At 39.7% G+C, this 16,854-nt stretch overlaps 2 protein-coding genes across 5 annotated transcripts in view; one reads left to right on the top strand and one right to left on the bottom strand.

Moving 5' to 3' along the window:
* Positions 1 to 16,854, bottom strand: part of LOC309690692 (E3 ubiquitin-protein ligase TRIM21-like) — a 211,147-nt gene that overhangs the window by 94,486 nt on the left and 99,807 nt on the right. The gene's annotated exons all lie outside the window — the stretch shown is intronic.
* Positions 1 to 16,854, top strand: part of sctr (secretin receptor) — a 60,735-nt gene that overhangs the window by 5,152 nt on the left and 38,729 nt on the right. The window contains exons 3-6 of the mRNA XM_082508774.1: positions 10,476 to 10,571; positions 11,263 to 11,363; positions 12,016 to 12,125; positions 14,380 to 14,512. Coding sequence (XP_082364900.1) covers positions 10,476 to 10,571; positions 11,263 to 11,363; positions 12,016 to 12,125; positions 14,380 to 14,512 — 440 coding nt within the window. The remainder of the gene's footprint in view (positions 1 to 10,475; positions 10,572 to 11,262; positions 11,364 to 12,015; positions 12,126 to 14,379; positions 14,513 to 16,854) is intronic.

Below are 16,854 nucleotides of genomic sequence, written 5' to 3'. Positions count from 1 at the left end.
GAGCTGATCGTGGACTTCACTACAAAGCAGGCGAGGAATTACAAACCCCTCATCATCAGTGGCACGCCAGTGGAGAGAGTGGACAGTTTCCGATACCTGGGTGTCCACATCACTCAGGACCTGTCATGGTCCTGTCACATCAACACCCTGGTTAAGAAAGCCCGTCAGCGTCTCTTCTTCCTCAGAAGACTTAGAGACTTCCATCTGCCACTGAAGGTGCTCAAGAACTTCTACTCCTGCACCATCGAGAGCGTCCTGACGGCAAACATCTGCACCTGGTTTGGGAACAGCACCAAGCAGGACAGACGAGATCTGCAAAGGGTGGTGCGCTCGGCAGAACGCATCATTCAATCAGAGCTCCCTGACCTGCTGTCCATCTACACCAAGCGGTGCAAGTCCAAAGCTAGGAAGATTATGATGGACCTCTCCCATCCCAACAATGGACTCTTCTCACTGTTGAGGTCTGGGAAGCGCCTCCGCTCCCTTAAGGCCAAAACAGAGAGAATGAGGAGGAGCTTCTTCCCCCAGGTTATTCGGGCCCTGAACCAGGTGTAGGACTGGACTCTCCCAAACACGTCACTATAAGACTGGACTCTCACACACGTCACTATAAGACTGGACTCTCACACACGTCACCACACGCACCACCACACATTTCCTATAATCCTATAATTCCTATAATTTATAATCCTTATCTTTATAATCTCTTCTGCTATTTGCACATTCTTTACTGTAAATTCCTAAGTTAATTTGTACATTTTTGTAGTAAATTGTAAATTGTAAATATTGTAAAACTTTTTTTCTGTCATTTAATGGTCGGGCATTGTACAGCTACAAGCATTTCACCCCCATGTCATACTGTGTATGGTTGTGTGTGTGTGACAAATAAAATTTGAATTTGAATTTGAGTAGTGTAAAACAGACTTATCAGGCGACTAGAATCACCTAAAAAACATTTATACATTTTCCAAAGCACCAAATGAATACATGCATATTCTTGTGACAGTGCAGTTCATTCAGTGGTTTAATCAATAAGTGAAAACTTGCTTTAGAAGCTTTCTCATCTTGATGTCAATGGTCAGCTTATTATCCAAGCAGGGTATTTTTCGTCACATCCGTATTGAATTCCTGCTGAGGGCTCATACAGCCTGTTGATTTTGTATAGTTCTAGGCATTCCAGGATCCCTACATGAGGCATTAATCAATAGGCCTTCTGGTAGTCAATTCAGGTGGTGTTTCGTTCCACTGCTGTTTAAGAAAATATCTTTATGGGCCCAACTCATGTATTGAGCTAATAGTAGGATGGGATCGGAGCCTTCTGGGAATCTTTGGGGATCAGGACTGCCGGGCCTTTGGTTAGCGCTTCTGGTTGCATCTCTTTCATTAGCAGCTTTTTCATTTGTGCTGCCAGATGTTCATACAGTGCAGTTAGCTTCTTTATCCACTATATGTGGCTCATGTCATGGTCTGTGCTGTACAACTCTTCATCATAGGTGAGACTCTTTCTTAGATGTCTGCCACTGTGATGGTCACTGGGTCCTGCTTATGTGTTGCATCCTTCCATATGCTTTTCCAGTGTTGCTCCCTCTCCACCCTTGGCAGTGCTGTTGTCATAACATTCCCCTCCAAATCTTTTCTACGGGTAAACTTGGTTTATAGTTAAATAATATCAGTTAAAGGCTCCTTTACTCCGTGCAAAGACTTTAGTGAAGGAAACCTCTGTGTTTAGATCTTTAAATCCAGGCTTTCCCTGTCTATTTAAACCCAAGCTTCGATTCAACAGCAGGTTTGAAGATGAAAGAAGATTGACAGAGTAGATGGTATTGCAATGCTGTATGGTGAACTGTAATGATTTTAACTGAATGTGGTAACTTGAGAAGAAACCCAGCATACTTTTTCCCCATTACTGCAGCAGGTAATAGCATGATCTGTCAGCTAACAGCATTTGCAGTACAAAAAAATCTTGTGTTGCCATGGTTTCCACTCCCAGGTTGGTTCTGGAAACGAGAGTACTGAAGAGAAATTACATTAGCTGTTCTGTTGATAGGTGGATTCATAGCATACACAAGGACATCACACATTTTTAGAGTTCCATACGGCCAAAGGGCATCATGTAATCTCCAGTAATGAATAACAGACACATCCTTCATGTTAAATGTTTTTAACAGTAGTCCTGCTCTGTTGTGAGATATCGACACAATTTGGCATCCCTGGCCTATTTAAAGAATAATACTGTAAACATGGCTGAAAGTTCTTTTCGGCTTCTCCGATATGCGTATTGAAGTATCCTTTGAGTAGGTACTGAATCCTGAGTTGCCTTTGATATTTTCAGAGTTTTTAGCACATGCAAGGCAATGAGTAATAGTCTGTTTTACCATTTACCTGTTTACCACAGCAAACATCTTAATGAAAAACATAAAGATGTTTGTGACTGTGATGGGTAGACAGCGTCATAAAAACTGCAGGCAAGGTTATTATCGTTCGAAACGAACAAAATAAGTAAAACTAGAAGTAAAAAACATTTGAATAACTGAAAAAAACAATTAGCCTTCACAGAATTTTTTTTTTACTGAAACTATATTGAGCATTCACAAAACTGACTAAAGTCAACTGAATTTATAGAGAAAATGTGTGGGTTTTTTGTTCATTTGTCTTTTTTTTGCGGGGGCGGGTGGGGAGATCATATGTTAATCTAGGGTGAATATGAAGTCCAGTTTCTGGTTTGTTTTCTTGCTGTGCTACTTTATGCCAGCAGATGGAAAGTCACGTCGTCTGTGTTGCCGATCTGTCCACACTGAATGTGACTATTCCCAGTCTGCCCCAGTCCTCATGCCAAATATCCTTGGACAAGATAGTAACCCCATGTTGCTCTCCGATGCATCCATTGGAGTATGAATGTGTGTGTGAATGTTAGATTGGAAGCTTAGAAAAAGTGCTTGTGCGAATGGGTGTGATTTGGTAAATGAACGAGTTTTGTATAACCGCTTTGAGTGCTCAGAGTAGAAAAGTGCTATATAAGAACCAGTCCATTGACTATGTTTCAGATAAAAGTGTCATGTAGTGGAACAAGATCAAATATGTGGGACATTTCTAAAGGCAGAAAAATCCCATGACCCTTAAAGTCCACCTGAAAAGCTTGCACAAAAAGCCTAACCTGGCTTACCTGGAGAAGATAAGAGAGCATACCCTACCCTCATCCCCAGAAACAGAAGCTAACCTCAGGCAAGGAAGCATGATACATCCCAAGACAACCTCACAAAAAACATTTTGTAGTACTTTCAACAGCGATCCGATACTGGTTAGTCACATCCCAAGTGAGAGGAATCATTGGTGAATATGTTTATTGAGACGGGGATATCCACACAACTATGTTAGCACTTCACTTGATGTAAAATTGAAAACACCCACAAGGCTCATCATGTCCAAGATGAAATGTGGATGGAATCTGAGTTGGAAAAGTCAGGAAAAGTGTGAGGAGAGTGGAGCTCACTGCTAGTGTCGTGATAGGAGCAAATACATTGTTGTTGTTTTTTCTTTTTACTCATATAAATTAATTCACAATTCAACAGCATTTACAGCTAATGTGAAAGTTTCCTTTGGCTTTTCGGGTGGATATGAATATATAGAGAAGAAATCTACTTCTCATTCACTGCAACTATGTTACAGAAAACATAGATGTTTGTCACCTTCCTGATTTCCTATTTTTTTGTATGTTTGGCACACGTATATGTTTCATATCATCAAACTAATCTAAGTATCAGAAATGACAAGTAAACTCAAAGTGGCGTTTCTAGGTGTTTATTATTTAGGGGAAAAACCTACCAAACCTACATTGTATATCACTGAGGTCGAACAAGATATGTTTAATGAGCCATCTCTGTATCGCCCTAAAAGTTTTTTAATTAAATCTGGTGTTGCATAATAACTGACATATACAAAATGTAGTGCCGGTGATAGTGTTTGACAAAACAATTAGCTGAATTATATAAAAGTGAGATATTTAATTAAATTCGTCACATACACAGTACAACATACAACAACACTAGTAATAATATTGCAATAATATTGCAGTTCTGATTTTGCAATGTCCAAAAAAGTGCTGCATATATTTATATTTTATATTTATATTAGTAATTTAATGGGGAATGACACCAATTTATTATGAATAAAAATAATAATTAATATTTAGTTATTAAATCATTTGACTGAACAGCAGCTTTTTTATATATTTAATAAAATTGTCTTAATTTATTCTGACTGTGTATTCAGCTAGAGGTTAGAGAAAGTCTTAGATAGAATTTAATTAGGGAAAAATGTCTATTTTCTGAAGTATATATTGCTAGAGAAGGAGTAGAGTAACTCCTTCTGCACTGGTGAGAAAAAGTTTGAGGTTGATGGAGAGGAAAGCAGTCTAACAGTAAAGGCACTATTTAGTAGTCAAGCTGTCATCTTTTGTTTGGTTTAGCTTGTGTTTAGAAAATGTCCTCAGTCGAACAGGCAGAACACAAGATGAAAACTGACAAATACTGAGAAAAGGCACACAGACTTCCACCTCCAGTCTCAACAAAGCCTGTGAGGGCTTAGACCACCACCCAGCATCTGAGGACTATTTAGAAGACATTTGAAGCCCTTTATGCACACTTTCCTTAAATTTGTGCACATCTGCAAAGGCGGTCTAAGGGCACACAGTTGTTAGTAAGTGAAAAAGATGTTTATGTGTGTAGTTGTGATTCCTTTCATTTGGCCAACCAAACATCCAACAGAACAAATAGCTCCAACAATGTGCAATGCTTTTTCATTTACTAACAACTGTGTTTTTGAAAAATAAACACTGACCAGAATATATGTTACAAAAATAAGAGGAATAGAAGGGCATTATATTATATTCCTAACTGAGTTGTTAACCCAAGATTGTGCTTCGGATTGGCCCATTGCTCCAATACAGGAAGTTTGGATCAGCTCGCTATTTAAAGGGTCCAAGTCTTTGATTCCAAGGGGTATTCCCCTATATGGATTTTTTATATAGCACTTTTCTACTCTACCTGAGCTCTCAAAGCAGTTTATACAACTTGCCTCATTCCCCCATTCATACAATCCCATTGTACACACATTAGTACTGTGATGGATGCAAGCAAGAGCAAACTGGGGTTCCTATCTTGTTACTATCCAGGGATATTTAGCATGCAGGGATCAAATCGCCAACCTTCTGATTAGTAGATGACCATCTCTACTTCCTGAGCTTCATCCAGAGCACAATGTCTTGACCTGCCTATAACCAGATGTCGACGTCAATATTAAAATATTAAAATAGTAAAACACAGCAAAACATGCACAATAAAACCCTAGGTAACTTGTCCCTTTCAGTGTTGGTCAAGTTACTTGAAAAAAGTAATCAGTAACTAATTACTGATTACTTCCCCCAAAAAGTAATCCCGTTACTTTAGTGATTACTTATTTTCAAAAGTAATTAATTACTTAGTTGCTTAGTTACTTTTTAAAAACATGATTTACAACCTGAATAGGTGATAAAGCGATAGATCTTTCAGCCCAATTCTACTTTTTCTGCATAATTCATCATACAAAATGTAATCAAATGGAAAAGTCTCTTTTTAAAACTTGTTTTATCAGTTTTAACCTTTTAACTTTATGCATCAAGCAAAAATGTAATTATATGCAGCATTCTCTGACTGGAAGAAATTTGTTTAATATTTAAACCTATTTTCTGCACATTCCAGCACATAAAATAAAAAAAATTTTGTGTTTACACTCAGTCTTTCAAATAAATGCAAGTAAAACACAGCAGAAAATAAATAAAATCAAAGACTAGCGGTCCTGTTGCTCTATTTTCACCTGTACAGGGAGTGCAGAATTATTAGGCAAATGAGTATTTTGTCCACATCATCCTCTACATGCATGTTGTCTTACTCCAAGCTGTATAGGCTCGAAATTAAGCATATTAGGTGATGTGCATCTCTGTAATGAGAAGGGGTGTGGTCTAATGACATCAACACCCTATATCAGGTGTGCATAATTATTAGGCAACGTCCTTTCCTTTGGCAAAATGGGTCAAAAGAAGGACTTGACAGGCTCAGAAAAGTCAAAAATAGTGAGATATCTTGCAGAGGGATGCAGCAGTCTCAAAATTGCAAAGCTTCTGAAGCGTGATCATCGAACAATCAAGCGTTTCATTCAAAATAGTCAACAGGGTCGCAAGAAGCGTGTGGAAAAACCAAGGCGCAAAATAACTGCCCATGAACTGAGAAAAGTCAAGCGTGCAGCTGCCAAGATGCCACTTGCCACCAGTTTGGCCATATTTCAGAGCTGCAACATCACTGGAGTGCCCAAAAGCACAAGGTGTGCAATACTCAGAGACATGGCCAAGGTAAGAAAGGCTGAAAGACGACCACCACTGAACAAGACACACAAGCTGAAACGTCAAGACTTGGCCAAGAAATATCTCAAGACTGGTTTTTCTAAGGTTTTATGGACTGATGAAATGAGAGTGAGTCTTGATGGGCCAGATGGATGGGCCCGTGGCTGGATTGGTAAAGGGCAGAGAGCTCCAGTCCCACTCAGACGCCAACAAGGTGGAGGTGGAGTACTGGTTTGGGCTGGTATCATCAAAGATGAGCTTGTGGGGCCTTTTCGGGTTGAGGATGGAGTCAAGCTCAACTCCCAGTCCTACTGCCAGTTTCTGGAAGACACCTTCTTCAAGCAGTGGTACAGGAAGAAGTCTGCATCCTTCAAGAAAAACATGATTTTCATGCAGGACAATGCTCCATCACACGCGTCCAAGTACTCCACAGCGTGGCTGGCAAGAAAGGGTATAAAAGAAGAAAAACTAATGACATGGCCTCCTTGTTCACCTGATCTGAACCCCATTGAGAACCTGTGGTCCATCATCAAATGTGAGATTTACAAGGAGGGAAAACAGTACACCTCTCTGAACAGTGTCTGGGAGGCTGTGGTTGCTGCTGCACGCAATGTTGATGGTGAACAGATCAAAACACTGACAGAATCCATGGATGGCAGGCTTTTGAGTGTCCTTGCAGAGAAAGGTGGCTATATTGGTCGCTGATTTGTTTTTGTTTTGTTTTTGAATGTCAGAAATGTATATTTGTGAATGTGGAGATGTTATATTGGTTTCACTGGTAAAAATAAATAATTTAAATGGGTATATATTTGTTTTTTGTTAAGTTCCCTAATAATTATGCACAGTAATAGTCACCTGCACACACAGATATCCCCCTAAAATAGCTCAAACTAAAAACAAACTAAAAACTACTTCCAAAAACATTCAGCTTTGATATTAATGAGTTTTTTGGGTTCATTGAGAACATGGTTGTTGTTCAATAATAAAATTATTCCTCAAAAATACAACTTGCCTAATAATTCTGCACTCCCTGTATATGGATGCAGCATTGAGAGTATTCTGTCCGGCTGCATGACGACCTGGTATGGCATTTCTGGTGTGGGAGCTCAGTCTCTTTGACAGCTCTTGATGCATCCATTGGTATGTGCATGATAGTTTATGCCTTAAGAACCTGTAAGAAAGTGTTTTAGAGGCATAGTATAAAAGTGTTGCATGAATAGATTGTAGTAAAAGGTCCTTATGATTTCTCAGTTTAGCTATAGACAGTAAGTACCAGTGGATTTATTTTTTGCACATTCTTTGACACAAAAACCTGGAAGATGTTCAGATAAGGAACAATTTTAATTAACAGGTGTCTGTACTGTACATATTACACATTTTCCTGACTATTATTATTATCTATCCCTCCATCCATCCAAATACTTTTTTCCATCTCTCCAATGGTGCCTTGTGGGGGCAATTCAATTCTATTTTATTTTATTTTTACAACGCCAAAGGCACCTGTTATTGTGATTTGGTGGCAGCAGCAGCCTGAGCAGAGAAGCTCAAACCTCATTCTCCCTAGGCCCCTTATCAAACGTATCCCCCGGAGCACTGAGATATATCAGGCCATCAAAGAGATACAATATCTCCATTGTACCTTAGGTTTACCCTGGGGCCTCCTCCCAGAAGGACACGTTTGGAATGCCTCACACGGGAGGTTTCCAGGAGCCGACCTAGTTGGAAGGCTGAACTACCGCAACTGTTACCTTGCGATCGTGATGTGCGATACCACTGATTTCCTTTCCGATCCGATACCAAGTAATATCCAGGGTGGTATCGACGATACTGATCCGATACTTTGTACAAAAACAGATTTTATTTATTGTATCTCAAATTATAGCATCATAATGATTACAGGACATCAGATTACTTGTTCTTATCACTTAATAATGCAGAGTTCATCATATAGAAATAAAAAACTGAAGTTGTGCTATTTGAACACGTTGCCTGCCTGCAGCACTAAAGGACTCCGTGAGAGACTCTCACCCTAGCAGCACCTGTCCCTCTCCTCCTCTTCAGTTCGCCTCAACATACGCTCGTCATATTCTGTGATATGATTTACTCTGAGGTGTTTGACGAGGTTAGTGATGTTGCCACAACCATACATGCCAACCCTCCCAATTTTTCCGGGAGAATCCCACCTTTCTCCAGATTTTCCACCCAGACAACAAAGTTGAAAAACCATATTGCAGAATTCATAGCGCGGCCCAGCCAATTCCAGTTTCCAACAATGGCGGCAGCGTCTTAGTTTTAATATTACTCTTATTTCTCTTTCTGGGTCGCAAAAAACCTTTTAACATATTTTCAGGTGAGAATGTAGCTGTGTAAACTTCAAACATCTGAGCCGACCGACACATCGTCTTCAAACCCCCACGGGCTTTCACCACTCGGGTTAAACATGATATATAAGTCACTTTGATAACTTAAAAATGTTATTGTTTGGCTTTTTCAGTGTTTTATTTGTTCGTGAGTAAATCGGTTTGGCTGAGATTAAAGTTATTAGATTAGATTAAATTAAATTAAACTTTATTAATCCCTCGGGAGGGTTCCTCCGGGGTTTTCACACAGCTGAATAAACGTCAAACAGAAAATGATTAAACAGAAGTGAGAGATGGTCGAGAGTTTACGTCAGCGCCCGGTTATATTTTAGAGAGCAAGGAACAGACGGCAGAGTTTCACTCCACCGAGGGAGCTCGTGCCGGGTCCTCAGGTGGAAGCAGCCTCTGAATTTGGACACCCCCGCTGTTTCCGGGCCGGCCAATAATAACGGTGACATTTAACGTATTTTATCCGATAAATAAACACTGTAAAATATATTTATCCCCCCAAACAGCCCTTTTGAATGTCTCCCTAATTCTGAGGTCTCAAGGTTGGCAAGTATAGCCACAACACCTCACTTTTTTGCCACATTTATTGCAAACCACGTCTCAGCTGTTTGTGGAGGTAAAATACATCCGCACAATTACGCTCAGCCATTGTTGTGAGTGCGCACGCCAAGGGGCTGCGAGACATTTATACAGCCGTATTTCGCACATGACTATGAAAGGCGGAAGAGGAAGTAGTTCCTTTGAATCTAGAAAATCCGAATGTTATAGTTTCTTTCCACTGTGTTCCTGTTAATGATAAACTACAAATTAACCCTAAATTACTAAAATATCGATATTTTAATGTGAGAATCGATTCTAGAACATAAATGATTGGTATCGGAGGAATCGATATTTCAGGATCGATCCGCACATCACTACCTTGCGATGTGGAGGAGCAGTGGCTCTACTCTGAGCCTGTCTTGAATGAGCCACACTGAACTATTCACTTTTCTTTCTGTTCTAGAGGAAAGCCCAGCAAAAACTTTGAGGAAAATTAATCTCCCCGACTTGTTTTTCGGTCACTATCCAATCCATCTGTCAGGATCTCTCACTCATGATCAAATGAGATACCTAAACTCCTCCACTTGGAGAAGAAACTCTTCTCTTACACGAAGTGGCTACTCCAGCCTTTTCTGGCTGACCGCTATGAACTCAGACCTGATTCTCATTCCCATTCTCTCACAATAGACTGCAAATCGCTCCAGTGTGAGCTCGATGCTCACACTACCTGATGAAACCAACAGGACCACATCATCTACAAAAAAGGGACAGATGAGACGATGAGGCCACCAACGCGCAAGCCTTCAGTCACTTGGCTTCACCTAGAAATTCACTAAAAAGGGCACCTCACCAGAAATGAATCCCTCTTATTGTTGGCATTTCAGACAAGCTCTTGTCACAATTGTACACGGTTGTAGCTTGTAACGGGCCCCATAGTCCTTAAGCACCACCTAAGTATACCCCAAGGGATGCTGTCAGTGGGATTAAGGAGGTCATCAAAGTATTCCCTCCACCATCCAGCTAGTTGAAGTCAGCAGCACTCCACCTGCACCAGAATTGCCTCAAGCCAAAAGTCTGTTTCCATGGCCTCACCAAACTCCTCCCACACCCACGCTGTGCTTTAGCAATCACCTGAGCTGTGAACAAAGTGAAATTTGATTTTCTTTGAAAATTTGATTTTCTTTTTTTGACAGAATGCAGGGGATGGTGGGACCATGTTAACTGTTGGCCCCATGCTGCAGTTGGAGATGTTGTGTCTCAGCCATGTCCTGGATTTCTACACACCACTGGTTAGTAGTAGGGCCATACAGTAGTGCATATTTTTAAACTCATAGCTTGGCTATGTTAGTCACATGATTTGATATCCCTGTGTTGCTGTAGTTTCTACATCATAATAATAATGTAAGTCTAGAATCAGTATCACAATTTACCAGTGATGCTGTCTGAGCATTCAGTTAGCATTAACCAAGAAACAAGCTAATGTTATTAAAAGCAAACATGAACAAACTAACATAAGTTTAATATAACAGCACAACCAAGTTCACAATATATTTATTATATGTATCATAAATATATTAATATATTGTATAAATTAATAAAGAAAACACTTGAAATGCTTACTATTTCTACCAGAAAAGAGTTTTCTATAAACAAGTACATTTTCCCCCACATTGCACAGTAATGGCATCACAAAGACATGATTGTTCAGTTGCAATGTTGATCCTGGACCAACACTCCTGACAACAAAGAAACAACAACACAGGGATGTTAGATACTGTAGGTCTTACCTTGATGTCCGTGGTGAGCTGGAGTGAACCTCTTGGATTGTGGTATAATTAGATTCACACACTCATTGTCTCCAGGGGGTTGAACTAGATTAACCTTTATCCTATATATTACAAAAAAAACCCTAAATTTCTGCTATTGTTTTTTATGTGTTAACAATAAAACACATTGTATGTATGTGTTCCATTTCTGTAGGGCAAGTTTTCAGGAACTGCACAGAGCTTGGCTGGACTGATCCCTACCCTCCACATGATATAGCATGCGAGTATGGCTTTAATGAAAGCCTTCCTCTAGAAGTAAGCCTCTTCCTTCTTCCTTTCATGCTGTAGCACTCAGTCACCCATCGAACTAACTGAACGGGGGGCGGTAACAAAACCTGTCTCCCCACTCGGTTATGTCCCCATGTCTGTTTCCTCCCAGTCCTTGTGTCAAGCCCGCTTCTTAGTGTGTGTCTCATGTTTCCTATTTTTTTGATAATCCCTTGTCCTGTGTTCAAAGTGTTCAGTTTTGCTTCCTCCCTTTCTCGTTGTGTCAGATTAGTTCCAGCTGTGTTTTCCTTTTGTTTCCCATCCCCTCGTTATTCTGTTTTTTTGAAAATGGAGATTTTCCGTTTTCAGTGACCGAAAACGCCGTTTACGAGGGGACAAAAGGTGCAAACGCATAGAAAAATCTGCGTGTACGTGTGAACGTAGCCTTAGTCTTCTGTCTTCCTCTGCCTCTTCTCACACTCTCCGCACATAGAAGGAACGTGCAGGAACCCTGCAGATGCAGGGTGAGGGCTGCCAGTTCAGTTTGAATTAATCCTGTTTACATGGCAGTGTTGTGGCAGTGTTGAAAGTTATGATACCAAAAATATTCTTGCCTTTCGTCCAATGAGATAAATAGATACATAGTCATGCAAAAATCTGCTGCTGCTGAACTCACTGGATATATTCATGTTTTTCCCAGGTGCACAGCTCCCAGAGGTACTTCCTGTTTGTGAGAATCATGTACTCTGTGGGTTACAGTGTTTCCCTTGTCTTCCTCATCACAGCTGTTGCTATTCTCTCCCTTCTGAGGTCAGTGATGAGAGAATTAACAAACAACAATATCTGCGTACAACACTGTCTGTTACTTTACCAACTGTGTGTGAGGCACAATTATTACAGATGTTATTAGAAAGTAGTTATTTGATTTATTATAAGACATTTACATTATAAGAGCTATTAGGCCCATGACTAACTACCCTGTAACTAAATGTAATATCATTTGAATTTACATGAATTTTAAAAAACACCTTCTATTGTAAGTAATTTGTAAGTAATTTTAAAACATCCTATGTATTTTTAAGTGCGTGTTGATTACTTCATAATTTCATGGTAATTTCTGGAAAAACAAACAATACTTCCCCATCTTACACTGTAAGTATGCTGTACTGGGGTGCAGGCTGTATAACTTTGAGGTATTTTTCAGGACACAAATAGCACTGCAAGAAATGTAAGTACAGTGTAAGTAATTTAAGTACAGTGTAAGTATTTTTAACTCATAAAATGACTTATGCTATTTGTCAATGATGTAAGTATACTGATTTGTTAGCACTTTTTTGAAAAAAGTTTTGAAAACAAGAGCATCAAGTGATTTATGGAGATCACTGAATTAAGATCCAGCTAACTCTGGTCTTAATTCATCATTTAAACTATGAACACAGCATCCTGGAGGTTCCTCTGCTCTCATCCCATTTGTCCAGCCAAAATCTAAAAGTCTATAGAAAAAAAAGAGAACCTGTATCTGTGGCTGATTTTTTTTTCTAACTTTCAACACCACCTGTGCCCACTTCAACCTCCTAGGACCTGCGTCCACATATGTGGGCATCACATTTTGGGTTGTCTAGACCAAAATACTCAATTTTGCTCTACAAGGGCCTGATATCCACTTACGAGGACATTATACTACCATTGTTCCATCAAATTTTAAAACGAATGTCCTCATACGTGGCTCTCATTTTTCTTAGGAACAAAAATTGGGTAAAAAAAAAAAATCTGGTGTTTCTTTGTTTTTACATTGATCGGGTCCCAATCAGCCCAAATATCAAATGGCATGCCGTGGAAGAGTTCAGGTCTTAGGAGGTTAAAGCTTTAAATGATAAGAGCTGAACCATGAAAACAATTTTAGCATGTCTGGTATATGGACTGATTCTTATATAGTGCTTTTCTACTCTCCCAGAGCAAAGTGCTTTATACAACATGCCTCATTTACCCATTCACACAAGCACTTTTCCTATGCTTAAGTGCTTCTTATCCAACATTCACACACATTTATACTCTGATGAATGCATCTCACCTTTTATGCAACTCACTGGTAAATGCTTCAGGCAAAGGTAGATTTGTGAAGCGTTTGTAGAAAAAGAGGGAAGAGTTGGCTGAGTAGTACAGTATTCGAGTCTGCAGGCTTCAACAAACCTTTTAGCTTAGCACAATCATTACAGATCACAGTTATAGATCCAGAGGGTAGATTTATAATCCTTAAGTTATCTATACTTTACAAATGGTTATGTACTGTAAGCATATATGGCCCAAGTGTTGATGACTGATTTTTGCCCTTTTAGTAAAACTCAATATAATTATTTTCTTAACAATAATTTTCTTTTAATAATAAAACATGTAATTAAAGGTCCAACTACAAATCGTCATTACTGTGAGTCAAACATTTGCAGCGTTGCAAAATAACACAGTGCTGCATCTGAATCTCCACTTTATCTGAAATGCCACAAATACGATGAAGAAATAAAGAAATTTTGTTGTTGGAGAAATGAATGCAACATAGGGAATTCCTCACAATATATTTTTATTACAATATATTTGATCTATGAACTGATGACTTCACTAAGAAGAAGAAATTAGCACGTTTAATCACTCTTAAATCATGAAGACTTCAGTTGTCACATTAACCGTCTGAGCTCCAAACCCTAAACTTTTGATATCTGTTGCAGAAAAGCAAAGAACGTTTGTGGAAAAATGTAAATACTCGATAAGTGTCAGTTAATAATTGTCAATAATTACTGTTTTTTTTTCTTTTCATTGGAGTAGAAGTAGAGCCCAAAAGGTTACAAACAAAAATGTAACTTTTTTGTTATGGTAAGGTTTACCAGTGACGATGACCTTAGAGGGTTAAATAATCTATTCTCAATACATAATTTATAATTTAACATGTATATATTATCACCACCAAATATATGCATGTATATACACATTTACATTATCTATGATATACATGTTATCAAATAACATGAACGATTATAACATTTGATCCATGTCTGTGTCCCACAATCCTCAGGAGGCTCCACTGCACACGCAACTTTATCCATGTCCAGCTCTTCCTCTCCTTCATCTTCCGAGCCGTACTCATCTTTATTAGGGATGCAGTTCTGTTCTCAAATGAAGACAGTTTTCACTGTCACATCTATACGGTACTTTCTGTTTTTGTCTTAACAAAGAGAGAGAGAGAGGGCACATGCTATGTTGTGACTTGGTAACGTGAGACGTTTAACAAGACAAGACATTAACATTTAACATGTGGGGACAGACACATTCAGATAATGCTGTGCCACTTTTTTCTTCAAGTTCTTCAATTAATGCAAGTGGGTGATACTGAAAAATGAGTTTACTACTTCACAGCATCAACTGTTGATCCTGTGATCACTGCTGTGCCTCAGGAAGTAGAGCAAGTTATCCACCAATCATGGCTTTTCCCCAGTTTTTATCTACTGTGTTTGTGTCATAGATAAAAAGTGTTTAATGTAAATAGATTATGGATTCAAGCTCTGCACCACTATAGTGACCATTTCTGAATGGTACATCGCTGAAAAGCATTTAATATGAAATTCTTGGATACAAAATGAAGAACATGACACTTTTATTTCATTTTCATGCTGACTGAGCAAATATGACGCGTTGTATGGCAAAAACAAAAATACAAGTAGATGGAACAAGATCGTGGACTTTTATAAATCAGAGAATAATTTTGTTAAATGTTTGCGTGTTTTTCAATTTCAAGACCTTCAGTCTCAGATTTTTAGAATATTTTCTGCTGCACCATCTCTGATCTGAATAAAATGTTTAAAGTTTGTTATAATGATTGTTTTTCATTTTAGAATCTTATAGTTTTTAAGATATACTTTTTAAAAGGTTTTCACACTTTCATGCTATTTTTTCTTTTCCTTTTTTTGCAAATTGAAATCTGAGGCTGAGTTTGAACATGAACATTTTGAAAACTACTAAAGATAAATGTGGGTTTTATGGAGTGATGAATCCCAAGAGATCAGGAAAGAGGCACAACAGTAAGAGTCATCTGTAAAAGATAGTGGACGCTGTGCCGTGGTTGGTTCATTTCAGACTGGGGTTGTTGGGGATCTTGTCAAAATTTAGGGAATTATGAACATAGTACTGTCAGATTTTGATCCACCATCTGTTTCCTTGTAGAAAGAGTCTGATTGGCAGCAAGTTCATATTTTAGCATGACAATGATCTCAAACACACTGCCAACACAAACACACAATGAAAAAATATCAGTCAGGGTTTAGCCTCCCCGGAGCGCAGACCTCAACATTATTGAAGTGCGATCATGTTTAGAGAGAATGGAGCAAAAGGCAGAAACATGCAAAGAAGAGCTTTGAATCTCCTTCAAGCATGTCAGTGAAGGACATTCAATGTCAGTGACCTCCCCCCCAGTCATAAGTGAGTCATCGCAGATCAGATAGGCCGTTTCTCTCAGTCACACTCCCCCCAGATCACACTATCACTTCCCATGTTGGTGACCCTGCAGACCCCCAGCAGAACAGCGGAGTCCGTGGATTAGAGTCCTTCACACAACAAAGCCACTCTAAGAAGCCTGGGTACAGTGAACCATCATTTGGCACAGAGGAAAAAACAACATGAGGACCCACTCCCTGACTCTGAGGTGCAGGGAAGCTACCCACTTGTCCACCAGGGAAAACCCCAATATGCATGCAGCGAATCCTGAGGAGCCCACCACCTTTCACATAGGGGATCTTCAGTGGAAATAAGTCCCATCCCTCTCCAGAAACCTTGTTCCACAGCCAGAATTATGCGCTGAGATGAGCCCAGCTATATATAGTCGGTATCTCCCGACCTCACACACCAGCTCAGGCTCCTTCCCCACCAGAGAGGTGACGTTCCCTGTGCCACAGGCCAGTTTTGGAAGCTGGGCATCAGAATGCCAGGACCTCTGCCTCTGACTGCCACCCAATCCAAAGACTATCAAACCCCTATAGACTCCTGTGGTAGTGGACCCATAGGAGAATGGACACAGAGCCTGGTCAGGCCATACGGATTAAGGCTCAGTCACCAGACCCTCACTCTGGAGCCTCTACGCCGGGCCAAGCTCCAGGGTAGGGACCTGGTGACCCTGTCCCGGGCAGGGTACACAGTGCAATAAATCAAGCCTCCAGGATTGCTCTTTGTCTGGCCCTGTCACAGCCAAGGTTTTTGGAGGAAAATATTAAGATGAATCACACTAAGATTAGCTGCACTGATCAGTTTTTCGCTGAGCTTTTTCCTCACCTACAGTGTTTAGAGCTGAGCATCGCATATTTCTGGCATGTTTCCGAAGAACAGTTGCACACTCGCCCATCTGTGTCACAAGAAAAACCTCTGACAGCAATGATTAGTGTAAGAAGGAGGAGACGAATCCTCAGGAGATGATGCAACAGCTATAACATTAGATTACACCAGCACAAGTAGATAAGTGCTGGAGGAAGAATTCAGATGCAACATATAAATAGACCACAAG

This window comes from Aulonocara stuartgranti, assembly GCF_965226115.1.
Source record: "Aulonocara stuartgranti genome assembly, chromosome: 16".
Classification (NCBI taxonomy): Eukaryota; Metazoa; Chordata; class Actinopteri; order Cichliformes; family Cichlidae; genus Aulonocara; species Aulonocara stuartgranti.
The sequence above is the reverse complement of the archived record's forward strand: the minus strand, read 5'-3'. Positions and strand labels throughout refer to the sequence as shown.